The sequence below is a fragment of the Seriola aureovittata genome, chromosome 4 (assembly GCF_021018895.1).
Source record: "Seriola aureovittata isolate HTS-2021-v1 ecotype China chromosome 4, ASM2101889v1, whole genome shotgun sequence".
Lineage (NCBI taxonomy): Eukaryota > Metazoa > Chordata > Actinopteri > Carangiformes > Carangidae > Seriola > Seriola aureovittata.
Window position 1 is genome coordinate 12,341,583 of NC_079367.1, and position 16,249 is coordinate 12,357,831.

At 43.6% G+C, this 16,249-nt stretch overlaps 1 protein-coding gene across 4 annotated transcripts; it reads right to left on the reverse strand.

The window, feature by feature from the left end:
* Window positions 1-762: 762 nt before the first annotated feature.
* Window positions 763-16,073, reverse strand: baz1b (bromodomain adjacent to zinc finger domain, 1B). 4 transcript variants are annotated; one of them, XM_056373941.1, is made up of 22 exons: window positions 15,298-16,073; window positions 13,809-13,925; window positions 12,679-12,823; window positions 12,035-12,227; window positions 11,512-11,633; window positions 11,072-11,269; window positions 10,795-10,983; window positions 9,359-10,649; window positions 8,900-9,061; window positions 8,560-8,698; window positions 8,310-8,455; window positions 8,017-8,131; window positions 7,793-7,891; window positions 7,271-7,448; window positions 6,929-7,114; window positions 6,611-6,758; window positions 6,141-6,287; window positions 5,808-5,955; window positions 5,313-5,428; window positions 4,406-4,542; window positions 4,137-4,243; window positions 763-3,744 (listed from the first exon to the last, which is right to left on the reverse strand). In XM_056373941.1, the coding sequence occupies exons 1-22, from the start codon at window positions 15,414-15,416 to the stop codon at window positions 3,015-3,017; spliced, it is 4,932 nt and encodes a 1,643-aa protein (XP_056229916.1). In that variant the 5' UTR covers window positions 15,417-16,073; the 3' UTR covers window positions 763-3,014. The 4 variants fall into 4 exon arrangements, with proteins under 4 accessions (XP_056229916.1, XP_056229915.1, XP_056229914.1 ...); XM_056373940.1 differs by having other exon boundaries at window positions 9,365-10,679; XM_056373939.1 differs by having other exon boundaries at window positions 9,359-10,679.
* Window positions 16,074-16,249: the final 176 nt, after the last annotated feature.

A 16,249-nucleotide genomic window follows, 5' to 3' on the forward strand; every position in this document is an offset into this window, starting at 1 on the left:
TGCCATGTTTGACCTGTCATTAATGAAGTGCTATGTTTCCACTGACTTTTCACATCTCTGACCTTTACACTGATCCATCTTAGCTTCTACACCTGTTGCCAAATTACAGATGGCTCACAGGCTGTCAGCACCTCACTGCTAGATATTTCAGAAGATCTCACTGTCCTCCTTGCACTCTCCTCTGCTCCATACATCACAACCGCACACTTCATTTTGTGTTTTTGTTAGTTGGTGGGGATCATTGCTGCAGCCAGCTACCTGTTCAGGCACATTTTGTGGAGCTCCCTATGAAAGTGACTTGAATCACTGAGTCCAGCAAAATTATTATTTTGGTCCATAAACAAACTTAGAAACCACATTCAATGACAGTCTAGACACTTTAATGACCTTGGATACATATCTGGAGCCTCGTGTCCACAGCTTTCTACCGGCCAAACTGAAATTGGTCTTTATTTCCTTGCAGTCTAATGAAATCATGCTGTTGTCTACAGATGTCGATGACCACCTTACAGTCAGACAAAAAGAAAGTTGGGTCAGTTCTGAGTCCAGGTTGTGCAATTGCATTGAAACTAACAGCTTCATATTTTCCACAAAATGTTTTCATGGAACAGTCTCAGTCCAAGTTGCCCATCTTTCTCTGTGAATAATGAAACTATTTGTCTTCTGTAATGACAGTTTTGGCTTCAACACACCATATTTGCAACTAATTTGGCTTCCAGGTGAAGATGCAGATGTTTCTGAGAAAAGAGTCCACACCAGAGGGAAAAGACAACCGTTTGATATTTTATTAAAAAGTAAAATTAGACATCAGTTGGTGGTCACGGCTAACCCGTTTTGCTCCCTGTTCATCGTTCATCGTTTTAATAACAAGGTTTACAGATGGCAGTGATGTCTGTCAGTCTGACCTGGGGATGCTCATCAGCTCAACAAATAAAACAGGGAGAACTACGGTCTTCGTCCATAGCCTTTATTGGAAATTCTTTACATGTAAATCCTCCGAACCTGCCCAAACCCAACTTTAGAGACTATAAATATATATATAAAAAAGGAAGTGTAAAAGACTTTTGCAGTTCCTCCAAGAATAAAGAAAGCATTTACAGTCAGGTCTCATTTTGAGAGGGGCAGTCACCTTTTGCTTCATGTCAGGAACAAAGCCGAATTGAAACAAAAATAATGAAGGGGCGTGGGGGGTAAAAAAAAAACAAAAAAACAATCAGTGGCCGAATGAAATCAGTAAAGTTTTGATGATAACAGCACTAGAAAAACAGGAGAACAACACAGCACAGTACAGACAGAAGAGGGCAAACCAACCACTGCCTTATCAGTATGTATATATGTATATATACACCTCGATACAAATTAGAGAAACTGCTGCACATTCAAAAAAGTTTTCATTTAAATGTTTTGTCTGATTCAAAATGAAAACAATTTGCTGCAGCAGTTTTCCTGCCCCCTGTTTAGAAGTTACTACAAAAGTCAAAATATACCAGCACTATGGAGCTCCCCTGCTTTAATGGACAGTGAGAGCACAAACCTGTGGCAGTCAGGTGTTACAGCAGCCCAGCAAACACAGCAGTATCACTGTAATACTTGGAAAATGCTGGGACAAAGAGCAGGAAGAGAGCACCACCTGGTGACTGAACCAGGACATGCTGGGAAACCTTCATTTACCTTGTTGCTTTAAGCCACAACATTTGTGTCACCAATTCCACATTAAGGAATGACAGGGGGCATTAGGGGTTTGTTACAAAATGTACAAGCAAGTGATGGTTTCTGCTGCGACAATGAAAACTACAATAACTCTGACATGTTTTCTGTATTGACTACGAGAGCCCTGGTTAAACCTTGCAATTTATTGGATGTGAATAAGATCATCAAGTTATCATTTACAATACCAAATAAAATGTGCAAAAAATATCAAATATTCAAAAATGCCCGTTTTTTTTTTTTTTTTAACAAACATCACATTTGTTGTTTTAAACACTGTTTACAAATGTTTATGCACAAAATTCAATAAAGTATGGTCCTGCAGCTGCTGGCATAGTAGGCGCACTTTACACAGGAGTGCAAACTGACGGAGCATTGAGGTACCGGTTCTTTTTAAAGTGGCAGGGCACTACAGAGGAGGAAAGGCTGGTCAGCTCTACGCACCAAGAATGAGACTCGAAGCTTGGCACCGAGAGCTGAGATGATTTTTTTTTTTCTCTCTTTTCTTCTTGCATTAAAATGATGTGACTACACACTGATCTGCAGTCTCGACTCGACTTTTCACAAGAAATCTGAACCTGGGCTGGAAAACAACTACTACAACTAGTAAAATCCTATCATGTTTATCTATAGACTTGCATTTGACCAAAGATAATCTTGGTGGCAAGATACTTAGTAGTAAGAGCGATTTACAGGTGACAGAAAAATTCATAATCAGCCATCAGTGCTGTTTCTAAGCCAAGAAAGAGGGTTTCAGCTACATTGACACCATCTCTTTAAGAAGTACTGTTAGTCAGTGAAAACATGATGACTTGTAACAGAGATGTGGGTGGGACAAACATTTTACAGCTGGACAACTATCCTGAAACACCCCAGTAAAGATGATGGCTGGACTATGAATGAGGACATATATCTGATTACGATGTACTGGTGCATGGGGAGAGCAAAGGTAAAAAACAAAGCAATGTATGTAAGGTTGTCAACTTGGAACTGAAATTCAAATCAAAGAGTCTTAAGAGCTATGAGGACCTCTCCATTACCTCTTTTCTTGGTTGGAAAAAAAGCATCACCAATATTAAACATGTTACAAATATAAATCAGTTTTGTCGTTTTTCAAAATATGAACATAAATTCAATAAAACAAAAGAGTCCTTCTGAGGATTGAGCCCCGCTGGCTGTGGGAGGAGATGGAGGGGTCTCGAGCTTTTTTTTTTTTCCTTTTCTTTTTTTTTTTCTCTTAAAAAGGAGCGGGACAAAAGATTTTTAAAGCAAAGAGACGACAAAAACAACAAAAAGCACCCTGGACTTCATGAGCGTTTCTGCCTCTTGGAATGTCGCTGCTGGCTGGACCGGTCATCGTCGCTGCTCGCCCCCCCTGCGTCACCCCGGCCCCCCCGCTGACGAGTTCTCCGTGTGTCCCGCTCACCATCGCTATCCGGCTCCCTGTAATCTTTCCTGCCTGAGGTGGCAGAGGTCCGCTTACTTCTCCTCCTTCCATCATCATCACCCTCCTCGTCATCCTCCTCCTCATCATCCCCCTCCTCCTCTTCTTGTTCTTCCTCACTCTCGCTCTCCTCATCCCTCCGTCCTCGACAATTTCTGCTTTTCTTACTGTTTGATTTGCCATTCTGCATCTTCTTCTTCGGCTCCTCTTCCTGCTCTTCATCCTCCTCCTCCTCTTCCTCCTCCTCTTCCTCCTCCGCCTCCTCAACATCTTCTTCTTCCTCGTCTTCCTCAGATGTTGCTGGGGCTTGGCTGACTCGTTTGCGTGAACGCCGGCGGAGGTAGCTGAGGCCAGGCAGCAGCTTTTGGAGCAGCTCGGTGAAGGTCTGCTCCGTCTTGACCATACAGGAGAGCACGGTGCTGCCCTGCTGGTTATACTCCTCTGCGTTGGAGAAGACCAGCTTGATGTCTTCCAGGAAGTCCTGGGCGTGACGATACGAACCCTGGCTGAACTTTCCCAGCATCGTCTGGAAATCCATGGGCTGAGAGATGATGTCCAAGTAGTCCTCTGCCTCCTCGGCGGACACGGGCTCCCTGAAAAAGGGGCAGAGCGTGAGCCGAGGGCCACGTGAGACTCAACGCTAAGGATCAGATCAATTCATGATGTCTAAACTTTGTCAGTCATTCCGGTAGCAGGTCATGTCAATGTACAACAACTAAAACAAAAGATTATAATCCAATTCAACGTATTTACAACGTATCTGGGCTCATTATGGTCAGTGCACTGCCTAGAAGGAAGTGTTGCCTGAGAAGCTCTGGGCTTGGACATACCAGGGATGAATTAGACACCCCTTGTTTGAAGAGGTTCAGTTATTACAGTTAGTGTTAACTACTCCAAACAATGTGTGGTTGCTCAAGAGTCAGTGTACTCACTACACTGAATACTAATTTTATTTTCACGCATGCAGATTATGCTCGCTGCTCACCTGAAAGGCCAGCTGTAGCGGAATTTCGTCAGTTTCTTGAGGATTTCCTCACACCTCTCCAGTTCCAGCGCCTGCCTGCGTACTCCTGACTGGGAACTCTGTCGCACCTGCAGGAACCGCACACACAGGCAACAATCAGAAAAAAAGCAATAATACAAAACTGATTTATTTTATGTTCTCAATGCAAATTTTCAAATGTCTGCAGGTTTGTGAAATACAAATGAACTCCTGCCATCACGTTTCCTACTTCAATCCTTACGGTTTCTTACCAGGTCATCAATGTCTGCAGGGCTGTTGGGGCCGGCCCTCTGTTTGCTGCTCTGACTACTAGACGACTGCTTCTTGGATTTACTTTTTGAACTTTTCTGCCGTGATGAAGTCTGCTTATTTTTCTTCCTTGATCTCACTGTAGAGAAACAAGAAAAATAAACAGAAATTAACGTCATGGATATGCTGCAGTTCTGCTTCTGGAATCTAAAATATCAAGTTAATGTTTAATTTGTCAGTGAACCAAACCAATCCCAGGCCACCATGGACTTGAGCCCTAGACTGTCAGTGGATTATCACACAGTCTGAGAACCATAATCTGTTCATAGGTGCACTGCCATCTTCTCTTTGACTATTAGGCATCAATGCGCTAAACTTCTTAATCGTTGACCTTAACATGCAGGCCTGAACTGACAGACAGGGATCATCCTGCCACATACTCTAAGTGAAGCCAGAGTGAGACATGGCTTCAAAGGAAGATCCAGACCTGAGCTGTGCTACATGACAACACACAGACAATAGAGACAGGGGCTGAAATTCCCCATCAGCATTCCTCTCATTCCCAAAACTTCAGCCCCAAGGACCAGCATTTTTCAAATGATCTGTGATATATCTCTTTGGACATCCCTTTTATTCAATTAAATTTTTTTTATTTTATTTTGTGCCATAGTGTTTAACAGAAAAATTTCATCTATTGATGGCACAAGGATTCCAGTTTTGAGTAGGTACATATAAAATGTCAATGATCACCTGGACAGACTGGAATATTTGGTCATATTCATCACCATCTTTTAACTGATGTACTCAGGGAAATGTGTGACATGAGGGTTAGAGTTAGGTTAGATCCCTTGTGATCACCGAGTTGAGACAATATTGCGAAACCAGGACGTAATTTCCTCTGATACTCACATCCGTGCCTAGTGGTTCTGTAGTCGCTGTCGTCCTCATCGTCCTCCTCTACTTCAGAGTCTTCCTCTTCAGACTCCTCCTCATCCTCTTCTTCCTCTGTGTCTTGGTTGTAATTCCTGCAACAGAGAGGATACCACAGCTCTATTCGTTTTTGCAATCATTTTGTATGGAGTTCAGCACTGGTTACAATGACAGTAGCCTGGCTTTTGTGAAGTCTGAAGTTTCTCATCAGAAAAAAGGAGATGAATCCCCCCCCCATTTTGTTTTAGTCTGTTTTTTGTTTTTTCAAAAAAAATATGAAACAGCATTACTTGTGCGCATACAGATTGTCACTGTAAATGTCCCACAGCACTCATTTCTGGGAGATAGATGTATAATGATTACAATGTTGTTTTAGCTGTGACAACCCACAGGGACTAGCTAGTTGAGTCAGGACACAGATTAAAATGGTGCTTTAAGATGGGACAACTCAAACAGTGTTGGGCGGACAGTTACCTTGACCGGGAGCCACGTCTGGCCACAGTGGGCTGGCAGGCAGGACACAGCCACTCTCCGTGAGGGATGCGGTACAGGGCCGGTCGCAGACAGAACAGGTGGAAGGCCTTGTTACACTCATCACAGAGGATAAGTTTCTCATCGTCACCTGGAAGACGTCAGTATAAATCATTAGACTGAGCTCAAGGGTTTTTCTTATCCATTTCACCTAATATTTACTAAGTATTCCTACATTTTCGTCTTTCTGTCTTACTTGTCCTCATCTTCCTTGTTCGTCTCTGTTGCTGTGCAAGTAATTAAGTTCTCATTGTCATCTTATCACTACAGGTTCACCTGTTGTCCTGCGGAGCTGCCGGCTCTGTATGTAGACCTGCCTGACACTACTTGTCTGTTCTGCTTTGAGCCTGCTGCTGATGCTGCCCTGTCTGGATCTGGGCCTAGACTCCATCAGCTGCAGCACAGATGGGCTCTGCCTGAGCACTAGACAGGGAGCACAAGGCTGGTTGGGTAGTGTAGCACTGCCTCACTCAAACAGGACTGACTGACCATGTAAATCAGTAAATTGGTTAGAAAAGACATCAGATCGTTGTATTGACCAAAAAACACAGTGGACCAGGGTTACTCTGGTTCAGTTGTGGTCTCTCAGGTACTCTTACCCATCCTGTTACAGGTTTTTGAACATGTAATTATAGTCAAAAATACGGAAAGCTATGATTCTTTCATCTGCTGCAAATAACTTGTTTGGTACAGGTATTCTTTAAAATTTCTGACTTTAAAAGACAGCAGTTGAAATCAGTCCTTACCTTTCCTGCGACAGACTTTGCAGCGAGCGTTCTCAGCAGACATGTCCCACTTTATGCAAGCGTCCAACATTCCCAGCAGTACATGCATGCGGGAGAAGGTCTGGGCCTCTCTGATAGCTGTCTTCCACTTCTCTACCGCTGTAGCTACCTAAGAGGAAAAGTTCAACATAGCACTGTGCTTAACAGATGACATTTATGCAGTTGCTGTGGTTAATAACTGCAAATGTGCATGACTAAAATCCTTATTATAACAGCAGTCAATGACTTGTCGTCATTTGTCACAAGTTAAAACCGAACACAAACAACTCTCTTTCTTACCCTCGCCTCCTCTGCCAGTCTCTTCTCCTCATCCACCTCTTCAGCCTTGCTGCTTTCTTCACCTCCGTGCTTTTTCTTCTTTTTCTGTTTAGGTGCCATGAATCCCTGCAGGAACTTCTTGATTACACAGGCCTGAATGGTGATGATGCACTCGCCAAAGTCTTTCAAGCTCTGCGTGTCTTTCAACTGTGTACAGACGATGACACAAGTTCAAGATTCACGCACTGACAAAGATGAATATATCAGCTGTGAGCTGAACACACACCAATTATTGATTGACCATCATAGACAACATACATTTCTCATTCTTCAGTGCACATAATAGTTAAACAAACTAATCACCCGATCTTCGATGTCTATGTTGTCATCCAGGTATCCCAGGCCTCCCTTCTGGAGCCGTGAAGCCACCTCCTGAATGTCACTGCACAGATATTTGAGCAGCTCTGTGTAGCCATCACAAGTCCTGAGGCCCAGTCTGGCCTTACGTGTCAGATGGATGGAGTGGACGATGTCCTGATACCTAAACATGGAAAGAAGAGCTTTGTATTTAGCTTTACATTTACTTTACATTGAAGTTTGTCTTCTCTGTAAAGGAAACACTGCGCTGTTCTTCTGGTCATCCTGGAGCAGTATCAAAACCAATAATGTGCATGTTTGCTTGCTTATATGTCTTTGCATATGTATTCAACATGTTTCCATTCTAAACATTATTATTTTTACTTTAGTTTTTTTAAGTAACCTGCATTACCCATATCTACAACTTTGCTGCTACTGTTTTTTTTACTGAATTTTGCAACCTCCCAACAACAGATCCCTGAAAGCCAGGAATGCAACGTATAAGAAGTGCAGTGAAAATGCATTTACCTGCTTTGTATCTTCGCCTTCAGTTCACTCTCTCTGACCCCCTGAGGATGAAGACCTTCCACCAGTTCTTCCAGGTCAGCTGGGTTGTCACATATGAACCTGGATCAAAAAGGCAGAAAATTATTTATATGGAGACGACAGTGTCAAAAGGAAAAAAGGGTGAAATCATTCGAATGAAAGAGAATACAGAAAGAGAAAGAGAAAGAAAGAGGCACAGCTCTTACCAGAGGTTCTGTCCCTGTTTTGGAACAGTGGTTTCTATACAGACGTCTGCTGCTGCTCCCTGCTGGGCTGCTTCACTAATAGCACCATCTATGCTACCATCATCCTTTTCAGTTCCTACAACATAACAGTTCATCATGTCAAAATTATAATACATACATTTCTACGACTACAAAGCAGAAAAAAATAATCTAACAAAACATAAAAAAGACACAAGTTGCAGAACTTTTGATGGCAGTACGAATATTGATAGAAAAAACATTTAGACAATTTGATAACAACTTAAATACTGTACCTTGTGAGTCATGAGCACCATCCTCCTCCTCTTCAGGCTCAGCTGGTTTTTCTTCAGGTGGAGGGGTGAAGCTGTAGTCGATGCTTTCATGCACCCAGCCTTTCTCAATATACAGACCAGGAACCACATCGGAGAAAAGCCAGTATCTGAACAAACACATCCAGCAAACATGGTTATAATTTACTGGAGTCATTAAAAGGGTTTCCATTTATCTGTAAATAATCAACCACTGTTTGTGTGCAGCACTCACCTGTTATGATTTCTGTCTGTACCCAGCGGGGTCCTGCGCATGACAAGTCTGGCTTTGGTTATCCCGTCCTGGAAGGCCCTCTCTGCAGCAGCCCTCTGTTTACGCATCCGCTCTTCTTCAGCCTCCTTCTCCATACGCTCTGCATCACAATGTATGAAATGATAATCTGTCTGGCATTGCTCTCAATGAGTCACATCACTACAAGATCCCAGTGTCGGACAAGCTGTATACGAATCGAACAAAACCAGAAATGATGTGTCTCGCACTAACCACGTTTCAAAGCTCATGTTTTTTTTTAAAGTCACATTTGAACTGTTCCACGCCCTGCGGTGAAGTTTACCTTTGTTCTGCCTGTCCATCTCCTCCTTCTCCTTCTTGGCCTGCATTGCCATCAGCCGCCGGCTCTTCACTGAGCTGATCATGTCCTCTGGCTCTGGCTCCTGCTCCACCTTTACTTCTTTTTTGGCCTCCTTCTTAGAACCCCCCTCTTTTTTCTTTTCACCTTTGAGACAAATAAAAAAGATAATTAAATTTAAAAAAAATATATATATTGGTACCAACTTGTATTTGTATGTATTTGACTAAAGACAGGCTGAAGGATTCTCTTTTCTCTGCCTTTTTTTTTTTTTTTTTTTTTTTTAAACAAAAACTAATTATCAGAATGTATTCATAATAAACCCACAGTTCAAGAAGCTTTTTGATTTGTGAGCTTTTTAGTGGTTAAAAGAGCGAGGTCTTCTCATTAGTTTCACTGCTACATAACAACTACACATAAAGCTCCGTGGTGATGCTCGCCTACCCTTGCCTTCCATCTCCTTCCGCCTCTTCCTCTCAGCCTTCTTGCGATCATTGACTTCTTTCAGCATAGCCAGGCGCTCCTTCCACAACTCAGCTGACCGCTGCTGCATTTCATCGACATGGTCTTCCACTGAGTAGGTCATGAGGATGCGGTGGCACAGCGCCACCAGCAGGCTGACCTTCTCCTCGGGGCTCAGCTCAAACACCTCGATTGTCTCAAGCTTCTCCAGGAACTCACTGGTTACCACATCATCAAAGCCCCCCATGGGCCCCAAGTCCTCTGAGCCCTTGCCACTCTCCTCACCATGAGCATCGCATGGTCGCAGACACAACCGTGCCAGCTCGGACACTGAGTGCATGGTAAGGGGGATCTCAGATAAGGGCATATCCAGCTCATTGTAGCCCTCTGCCAGCTCATCCTGCAGCAGCGTTTGGAGCAGCACCACCAACACACGGTTCAGGTAGAGGAAGCCGGACCGTTCCCCGGCCAACGCTTCCATCAGAGCCATTGCTGTGATGGGATATTGATCATCTGGCATCAACAGCCCTGCATAGCAGTGCAGGAAGTCCACGACCATGGCCACGTCACCGAACAGGGTGTTAGGCAACCCCTCAGGCATGTCTACAAGCTTGAACGTCGGCAGGGTCTTGCCACCTTCGATCTCCTGGTCCTCGTATCTACGTGATTGTTCGCGGCGGACCAGCATCTCCTTCTCGCGTCTCTCCTTGGCCTTTTCTCGCAGTTTCTCTTTGAGTTCCTCACGCCGCTTCTTCATCTCTTCCTGCCTTTCCTCTTCACTCATGGCTGCCCATCGTTTCTTTTGCTCCAGAAGCTCCCAGCGTTTCTGCACCAGCTCCCTGAGCTCCTCTGGCAGACGGCCACGATCATCTGGGGATAAGGTCTTTGCAGCCTTGGAGATGAGGGAGGAGAGGGAGTTCTTTTTGTCCTCTTTGCCTTTATTCTCCTTATAATAACGAAGGAGGTGGAGAGCCATCGGGTGCAGTGGCTTCCCCAGTTTAGGTGTGCCCATTCCAGTGCTACGGGCTCTCTTCTTAGGGCTCCCAGCAGAGGTGCTTTTAGCCAGATGCAGCAGAGTCATCTGCTTCATCTTCGGTGTCTTAGCACCAGCTTTACCATCCTTTTTAGAAGCTTTGAGCACATTGAGCTTCTTATCACCGCTCTTTCCAGTTTTCTTTCCTTCTTTCTTGTCGCCGGACTTTCTGCCTGATTTTGGAGTGGAGGTTGTAGAGCCTTTGCCTTCTCCTTTCTTAGGGGTTCCTGAGTTCTTAACCTTGAGTGGAGAACCATTCATTTTTATTTTCTGAAATACAGACAACATGAGCCCATTAACCAAAGCTTTGACTATTAAAAGGACCCCCATAATCAGTATTTACTATCCTTACAAAACTTAATCATGTACATAGAAGCCTGCTCACCTGCATGTGGCCCCAGATAGTAGGACTAAGGGGCATGCCTAAAGCATCTTTCTTCTTTTTCCTTTTCTTCTCTCCCTTTTCATTTCCTGAATCCTCTCCTGTTGTGTCAGAGGTCTTGAGCTTCTTACTTGGTTTACCCTCTGGAGATGTCAAACTCTTACGCTTTGTCGAGGGATTCTCTGCTAAAAACTTTAACCAAACAAAAAGAGTGTGAGCGAAGAACAAGCAACATTTTTAAATAAATCAATATGCAGAAAACCTAACTTGAGTAAATTACCTTGTGTGGATCAAGAAGAAAGTCACTGAATTTGCTGGGAAGGTTAAACTTTTTCACCAGTTCATCCTCGACCACCCAGGGAGCACTCTCTCCCATGCCCAGCCTCAGAGCATAGTGCCTAATGAAATAGCGCATGATCTCCTTGGTTGGAGGGCGCTCTGTTCTGTAAAGACTGTCTGCAGGGACATCACTGATCACCTGGAAGAGAAGTCAGTTCAAAGGATTAAAATCACTTTCTTTCAAAAATGCAAGACCATAACAAATAATGAACCCAACGTGGCATTTTTCAGAGACTGACTGTGGGCAAGAATACCAAAAATCATCATCAGTTGTAGCACAGAAAAACATAAGAGTAACAAACAGTCATAGGTTTCAAGACTTAACTTTATCTGAAAGCAACATGGCAAACATTTGTTGACTGCCAGTAACGTGATACAAACCTTATCCTCGTTGATGAGCTTCACATCGTACTTGTGAGGAAGGAATTTGGGCATTACCCACTTCTTCTTCTCTTCCTTCGTGGCAGTGGGAAGTTTCCTTGGAGAACGTCGTGCTCTGTCACCTGATAAGAGGCAAAACATTGTAAGAAAAAAAAGTAGGAATCCAGCTAACATGTTTTTTTTGCCACCAATACCAATACCAATATGATTGAGATTGACCGATACGAATCATTTTCAGCATGCATTGCAGATGTCATACGGTACATCAGTCTCACACACTTTGTAAAAGTTCCACACGGCTGACATGTTGTTTTGTTTTGGTGGCCTGTTGTGCGCTGGCGCAGTGAACAAGGTAGGAGGTGGGACTACACAGCACACCGTGCTTCTCTCAGTCGTAGACACCAGAGTATTAACCATAGGTGATCAGTGACTAGACGCATTAATTCCAATCTACTGATCACGTATTTTTAATGAACCAACGCCTGGAAAAAATACCATATATACCATTTTGATTTGTACTCACTGAGACTCTCCCTCCTGTTTTCTTCCTCTCGGGGAAGAGGCTCCTTTCTCTGGTTTTCCTGACTTGCGTTCTCCTTGTCGCTGGATGGAGAGTCACAGGCACCTTCGAGCTTCTTCTCCCCTGTCTCGCCCTCTGGATTTTCTAGGGGGTGGATCTTCACTACTTTCACTTGCAAACTTTTGTCTTTCCCCACCTGAAGACAATACACCAACAGGAAGTTTCCAATTAAACGTCCGCTTATCCCTGCCCTTCCACTAGGATGGGTTTCAGTTAGATCTTATGCAGGTTTGTCATTTTATAAAAATGTTCTCTACTGCATTAAAGTTTTGTATGGTAATTACAGTTTTAAGACTAGATGAAAGCAACTGAAGCAAATGGCTGCTAGTGAGGCAGAACATAAATACAAAAATATATGGAATGTTTTGCTAAATGCTCAGCAATACTTTTAGGTATGCATAATTAGCTGTGAATGATGATGAAAAAAACGTATGTATGGTCCTCTTAATATAATATTTGAAGCGGGATAGTTAACGCAGCATAACACTGCTTATGTTATGAGTCTGATCATCATATGATCTAAATACAAAGTTATATAACAGCCATATTTAACACACAAATTTAGAAATTTAAGAAGTTAAACTGACCAGGAAGTCGCACTCTTCACCCACAGCATACTTGGTAAGGATTTCCACCCAGGCCATTTCAACCAGTTTGTCTAAAGACACTGTGTTGTGGTGGACCATCTCCAGGACCGGCTTCTCAAACCACTGGGGATACTCCTCCTGAAGCCTGCAAATGGAGCATGAGGGGAGATTGGTACAACAAAAAAAAAAAAAAAAGTAAATGAAAACAAAGTATAATATAGTTTTTGCATTCCTATCATTTAGTGCTGGACTTCATTACGTATAAAGTGAGACACTGTTTTTAATGTCCTGATGGCATTTAAAAACAAGCTTAGTTGTCACGTCAGAAATAAATTGGATTCGATCATGGGTGTGATACACTCTATTCATGGCAAGACTTCTTTCACACTGTTTAGATTTTTGGCCTGCAGCCATAACAGGGACTACAGCATTACATAACAGGACAACAAAGGGCTGAGAGTGGCCAGTAGGGGGAGTAAAGTCTCTTGGCTGATATAATTAGACAGGGCTTAAATACAGCTCAGGATCCTGAGTGACTTGAGCTCTGGGCAGCTGAGCACTGCTCTGCCCTGACTTTGCTGCGGCATCTCTTTGGGCCACATATATAGTTTAGGTCACCTTCTTCTTGCTGACTGCACAAAAACAATACTATGTATTTACACCTGGTAGGTGATAAGTGAATTTATGAAGATATCAGCTGGACTAGTCTAATGTTTTTGTCTTTATTCTTCCCTTTGCAGATCAGAATAAGGAAGCTTTCACCAGGCCACTGCAGATTCAAGGATGACTCAATCACACACCCTCGAAATAGAATGAGAGGAGGAGCACCAGATTTATCCAATCATAGCAACGCAGCAAGCCTTGTGACCTTCACTGGGAGAGTATGGCTCTTTCATGATAGCACTGAGCTTCTGTAGAAGAGGCTAATCTGCATTTTTGGGCATGTGCATCTAAATTACCAGTAAAGGTTTACACATATAGGCTTTACTGGACATCTGAATGTGTTATGTATATGTTATGTGTATAGGCTGTGGATTGCACTGAGCTAAGAGTGCACTAACAGCTCGTTATGATGGCTGAACGGAATCGTGAACATGCACACACACACAAACTCTGGCTGAGATACTAACAGTTCGGTGACTTCTTGTTCCTCCTCCCATGCTTCTTTATGCGTCAGCTGGCTGCTTCCAGTGCTCTTGCATGTCCAGATGCGCTCATCATACCTCTGCAAGCGTGCCTCATACTCTCTGTAGTCATTTTGTCAAGGTAACTTACAATATTCACATGTAAACAGTTGCCTGTTTGGCCATTTGCTTATTCATTACCAGCAAGACATTTAAGGTCTATTGTTGACAAATGAGTGTCACTGATGCCAAAAGTTTAATAACAGGTTGGGGCAAAGCTGCACCCAGCATACACAGACAGGACTTCATAACAACTTAACAAAACTTAATCTATAGTTATACTCTGAGAAGTGTACTAAAGCGTGTAATAAAAATTCAAAACTGGGAAAGGGTCAGGGATGACGCTGGGGAACACAGGAAAATGGAATTGGCTACCTTGAACGAGGAAATTAAGTTTTGGGGCGAAAGGACAATAAACACACCTCTATGAGTTTTTTTGGGATGGGAGTGAAAAGTTTGACTCTAAAAAGCCACAACAATAAAGAGAACAACATTCCCAAGCCAAACTGAGTATAAAAGGGCAATGTGGAAAGGTAGACAGAAGGCCTTTGGTTCTCTCGGCTGCTCTTCACATAGTGATGATAACAGATATTAAAGTCAGATGCAAACAGTTAGCTGGATAAAATAGCTATGTCACTGCATGAATCCGAATCTACTACAACTTATACTAACTTAGGTTGCCATAAAAACATCTCGAGACCACTTTTAATACTACGTGTGTCACTTGGAGCTGTCGCAGCTAGCTTTATAATCTCGCTGACAGTTTGAAGTTTCCACATAAACATCTCCTAAACGAGAAGGTACAGTCACCTGAATGTTCCACCAGGACACTATCTACCCAAAAAAAACTTTTTTAACTAAGTTACCAAATGTTACTCAGCTGTTGTACTCTCTCTTTGTAAACTCAAAAACACAAATAGACCGGTAGCTAAGGTTTGTGTGCTAACGTTAGCAGCTAGCTCCAGCCTATGAGAGCAGACGACGGGCTATTGTGACATTATGGGGAATCAAACGTTAGTAGCATGCTAGCTAACTCTGCTAGCATTAGTGGCTGAAAGCGGGGCCGTAAAAGAAGAAAGTGAAAGGAAGGCCTTTTATAGCGGCTCTGTACATTTAGCTAAGCATAAGAACGGTACCCGACAAAATCTCTTATTTTCTCGCTTCGTGAAATAGCCAGCTGTAGCGAGTTGATTAGCAAAGCGATGTGAATATTGGCTAGCAGGGCTTGTCATCCAATGTGTTACACATGCGGGAAAACACTAAACGAGGGGAAAATGTCTGGTAATATCAAATTAGCTTCTTTAAGCCGGGTTACAGCCCTGTGCATGTAACTGAGTAGACATCATTTTACCCAGGCAGACAAAACCAACCAAACTGCATGCCGGCTGGCTCTCGCTAAGTCGAGACAGAGCATCAACACCATGTTAAAGGATACTCTTTGTTCCTGAAGGCCTCCTTGGTGTGCTCGATGATGTAGACCTCCTCTCCCGGGCCTGGTGGCTCGGCTAGCGGTTTAGCCAGAGGGTAAGGTTTCCGGCCCAAAAGCGGTGCCATTTCAAATCTTCAGATGGCACGGGTGCCAACGTTAAAATCAGATCTTCTAGAGACAATTTAGTACAATAATATACAATAAAATGTCCTTAGCATGTATCCAAGCGTCCCGAATTATCTTAGCACGGTTCACGTTACCGCCGGCAGGCCCGGCACCCAACGTGTAGCAGCTAGCTGACTAGCTAGTAGGCTGGATCGCTATCTTGTTGCAAAACAATAACAGTGCGCTTCTTGCCAACCGCCTCATCGCATCCTTCTTCTCTCCTCTAGTAGTGGTGTCATGATGGTTCCACGCTATGACTTGGGTGTAAAAAAGGTTGCTGGAGTTGTCTCTCGAGACAGTTGGTAAACTTTTAGCTCCGGATGAACACGAAAGGATGCAAAACCACACCAAAATCAAACTCGCGGCAACAGCCGAAGCTCAGCTCAGCATGAGGTCTGGCGCGCTGTACAGTCCCAAGTCTGTGCAAACTAGGCCTGCTCTCGTTCAATCAGTTGTCTTAGCTGCATTTTCGTACAGTCGGAACTTCTCCCTGTCAGATAAGAGTGTAAGGAAGCGTTACGAAAAAGTAACCCTGCATCAATCAAGAGGTTAATTCCTTGTCGAAATGGCGGGAGTTTCTAGCGCACCGGCACAATTCCCTACACCCTCAGAACTCCGTTTCCCCGGCAGCAAGCGGCGTTGCACACGCGCCCCACCTCCTCCCAACGTTCATTGGCTCTCTCAGTCAAGCGCCCTCATCGAATTGGTCTGATACGCCCTCTGATTGGCTGATATGCCCTGTCTATTGTCAGTCTAGGACAGTCCCTTCACATAAACCACGCCCATATAGAAA